The sequence below is a fragment of the Saccostrea cucullata genome, unplaced genomic scaffold (assembly GCF_032062105.1).
Source record: "Saccostrea cucullata isolate Sc308-1 unplaced genomic scaffold, CSIRO_AGI_Scuc_v1 ctg3004, whole genome shotgun sequence".
Lineage (NCBI taxonomy): Eukaryota > Metazoa > Mollusca > Bivalvia > Ostreida > Ostreidae > Saccostrea > Saccostrea cuccullata.
In genome coordinates, this window is record NW_026933467.1 from 24,379 (window position 1) to 28,196 (window position 3,818).

At 33.5% G+C, this 3,818-nt stretch overlaps 1 protein-coding gene across 1 annotated transcript; it reads left to right on the top strand.

Moving 5' to 3' along the window:
* The first annotated feature begins 345 nt into the window (after nucleotides 1-345).
* Nucleotides 346-1,926, top strand: LOC134238433 (uncharacterized). The gene has a single exon (XM_062720564.1). It carries the CDS (start codon nucleotides 346-348, stop codon nucleotides 1,924-1,926), a length of 1,581 nt encoding a protein of 526 aa, XP_062576548.1.
* The last annotated feature ends 1,892 nt before the right edge of the window (nucleotides 1,927-3,818 follow it).

A 3,818-nucleotide genomic window follows, 5' to 3' on the forward strand; every position in this document is an offset into this window, starting at 1 on the left:
GTATTTTATAAACCAAACCTAACATCCTTATTTAGCTTTCATTAAGAACGGTTTTACGTAACCCCAATAGTATTTAAAAACAAGTCCCTTGATATTCCACTCCTGTATATTATTCTCTGTCATCTTTACATTGTATGAAAAGAATAGAGATTTAAATGTTTTGTGTGAAGCAGCATTATATATAAGCGGCATTTAACCCAAAAATATACATTAAACAATACAAATGGCTGACACTTGTAATGGCTGGTAAAACATTGTTAAAAGGATATATTTACAGATCGAAGAGAAGGTTATATTTCTAGTAAGTAACTACCAGATACTGCCCAACATTTTATTGAGTGTGACATGGAATCCTGCAGGAACTTCTCCGAGTTTTACTGCAATACCTGTCACCTGCGAATCTGTGACCAATGCAATCAGCACCATCTAGAGCAGAACAATGGACATGAGATTGTCCTTTATCACGAGAGAAGGAGGAAAATTCCCGCAGAGAAATGCAGGATCCACCCTACCAAAGATATTAATGTTTACTGTGATGAATGTCAGGATTCTGTCTGTTCTATATGCTTTGCTTGGGGTCACAGAGATCATAATAAAGTTGACCTTGAAGCCATATACAATATCATTTTAACGCAATGTCAGAGTGAAATAAGTAAAATCTGGAAAACAGTCATTCCTGAAGCTAAAAATAATGTTCAATCTATTGGGGAAAAGAGAGAAAATGTCAAGAAAGAAATTGCCAAGTTTAGAGTTTCCATGAAGGAGAGAGCAGATGAACTAAAGGAAGCCGTTGAAAGTATCCTGACTGATAATTTGAAAAAACTGGATGAAATTGAGAATTATGTCCTTAATGAAATAGCAGAACAACAGAAGGAAACAGAGGACTACATAAAGTACCTGGAGAAAATAATATCAGAGTACGAGAGTAAAATATCATCAATAAAGCATACTAAACTCATGAAATTCCAATTAGAAATTTTATTAGCTTCTCTGAAGATGCACAAGAAACCTAAACTGCCAATTTTTACTTTAGCTACACTAAACAAGGAAGAGATATCCAAACAGTTTGGTGAAATTAAACTAGATTCACCAAAAAGGCTTAAGATTTCTTGTGTCATAAAAGTAAGTGAAATAGCTATCCAGGAACATGGAACTTCCCATTTGTCTCCCTTGGCCCCCAATAAATTTTGGGCTAGTGAAAGATGGGAGAATCTCATTCAGTATGATATGGAAGGAAACATCTTACATAAAATATCCACCAGTATGAATTATATCCCAGGTAACCACACAGTCACTAAAGAGGGAGAACTACTTTATACAGTTTACAACAAAAACACTGTATACAGAGTAACTAGTGACAACACTATCAGCAAACTTATTAAGACTGGGAGCTGGACACCTGGAGCCATCTACTCTTCCCCTATCAATGGGCACATATTGGTCGGCATGAAGAGAAATTCAGACCAAAAAATAACCAGATACAACAGAGAAGGAAGGAAGTTACAGGACATACAGAGGGATGATATAGATAAATCATCCTATCAAAGTATACGCTACCTCACAGAAAATATCAATGGTAACATTTGTGTATCAGACAGTTATGCTGGTGAGGTTGTGGTGGTTACAGCATCAGGGCAGTACCACTTCTCTTACTCTGGTCACCAATCTCAGTCTGAATTTTTTCCCTGTGGCATCTGTACAGATGTACTGGGGCATATCGTGGTGTGTAATGGCTCTACGACGAATTACTCAAGTGTTCATCTGCTGGACATTAATGGCCAGTTCCTGTCTCTCCTACTCACACCAGAACAATGTCCTCCACATCCCCGTGCTCTCTGTATTGATGATAAACACAACCTCTGGATCGGGGGATCAAACGAGTTCACTGTCTTTGTGTACAAATATTTGCAGAACACAAAACCATGATTTTTTTTATTCACCGTATATTATAAATGCTTTATCGATTTGTGTTACGTACAACAAAGTGCTTTAAAATAGGTTTAAAATATTCACTGTAAAATGACATTCGTTGGTTGCATGATTAAAGCCAATGAAGCCCAGGGAACGTTTTAATAGATTTCATAACTGAACTGACCAGTTCATACAAACCAGTTAGTACAAAAATGAACATATTGATTTCTCTCTTTAATAAGTTCATCTAGATGCAGTTGTCCTAGACAAGTCCTGAAATATATTTGCTTATGTTAATATGTGAGTTGAAATGAATGCATATTTTTGCAAAAATGATTTCTACTATAAGCATGACATGCACCTCTGTTTTTCAAGTATTGCGATTATTCTTGTTACAGTTAAAAATCTTTAAGGCGCTATTCTTTTTTCCACATTTAGTATATATGCTTTCTATCTTTGAATGCACTTCTTTCAAAATACAGAGTTTCTATCCTTTATTTTTAAAAAGGTGGGGTCTCCATATGAGTGAAAGAATTCTCGAGAGGGACGTTAAACAATATACAATCAATCAATCATCTTTAAGAGTCCACAGAAAGTGCTTAATATGTCCTATTTGCAATAAGACCAAGAAAGATGAGGTTTCTGATTAGTATATATTTGTGATTTTTTGTCAGGATAACCACAAAAAGGTGTTGACATGGATTACAGTGTTGGTTTTTTTCGAATACGCGTAATTTATATGTCCAATACACAGTCAGGTAAATATCTATTTTGTTCACTACTTTTTTATATTTTTTTCTGATTCTTCTGTTTTGCTTAGAATACCAATTGTCAATTCAAAGTTGCTTAGCATGTCAAATACTGTTTTTACAGTTACAGTAACATAATGAATAAAATTGAATCATAGTGCATGTATTGTTTAAAATAGAGTCAGGAGTCTCTGTCGAATATGTAGCTCTACTGGTTTGTCTACCAAGTTATATTAAATTTATACCAAAACTTTAGGAGGTTTAGAATTTTGAATGTATTTCAAAGAACTTTTTATTTTTAATCATCGTTAATGGAATTAAAACACATTTCTTCAAAATTATGTATCTTTGTTTTGTCTACTTGTGTGCCACGTTATATTGTAACTAGAACAAAACTTTAGGAGGAATAGCGTTTTGATTGATTGATTGTATACTGTTTAACGTCCCTCTCTAGAATATTTCACTGATATGGAGACGTCGAATAGCGTTTTGAAAGTATTTTTGAAAGTATTTTTTAAAATAAAAAGAAATCTCTAATTTCAGTAACCCCGACAACATCCTTCATTGAATTAAAAAAACCCGATCTTTAGAACTATGTATCTTAGTTTAGTCTACTTGTATGCACTTCTGATGTTTCATGGGTCCTTGTTTGCTCTGCTCTTATTTTGTATTGTTTTATGGACATTGAGATTTGATACTGTTCGTTATCTCCACATCCTTTATAGTTATATTTTAAAATATTAGACTCCAACTGTAGGAAGGATTGCGATTTGAAAAAAATCAAAGAAATGTATATTTTTAGTAACCATGGAAACACCGTTTATCAAGATCAGAAACCGTTTTATGGATCTATTGATGTTAGTATTTTTTACTTGTTTGTCAAGTTATATTGAAATCTGTAGAAAAGTATCAATTTTAAATTTGTTCACAGGCGGACAAACAGACAGCTAGATGGACGACGAACAATTAACTACAGCATAAGCTCTTCAAGTTTTCGACTAGTAGAGCTAAAATTGCAATTAAATATTAATTAAAAAAATTAATTTTTCAATTTCTAAAACTATGGTCACCGTGGATGAATAGTTTAGACTTATAAACATTTTTTAAAACACAAACAAATATACAAATTTAATTCATACGCGGGTTGATCCAAAAGTA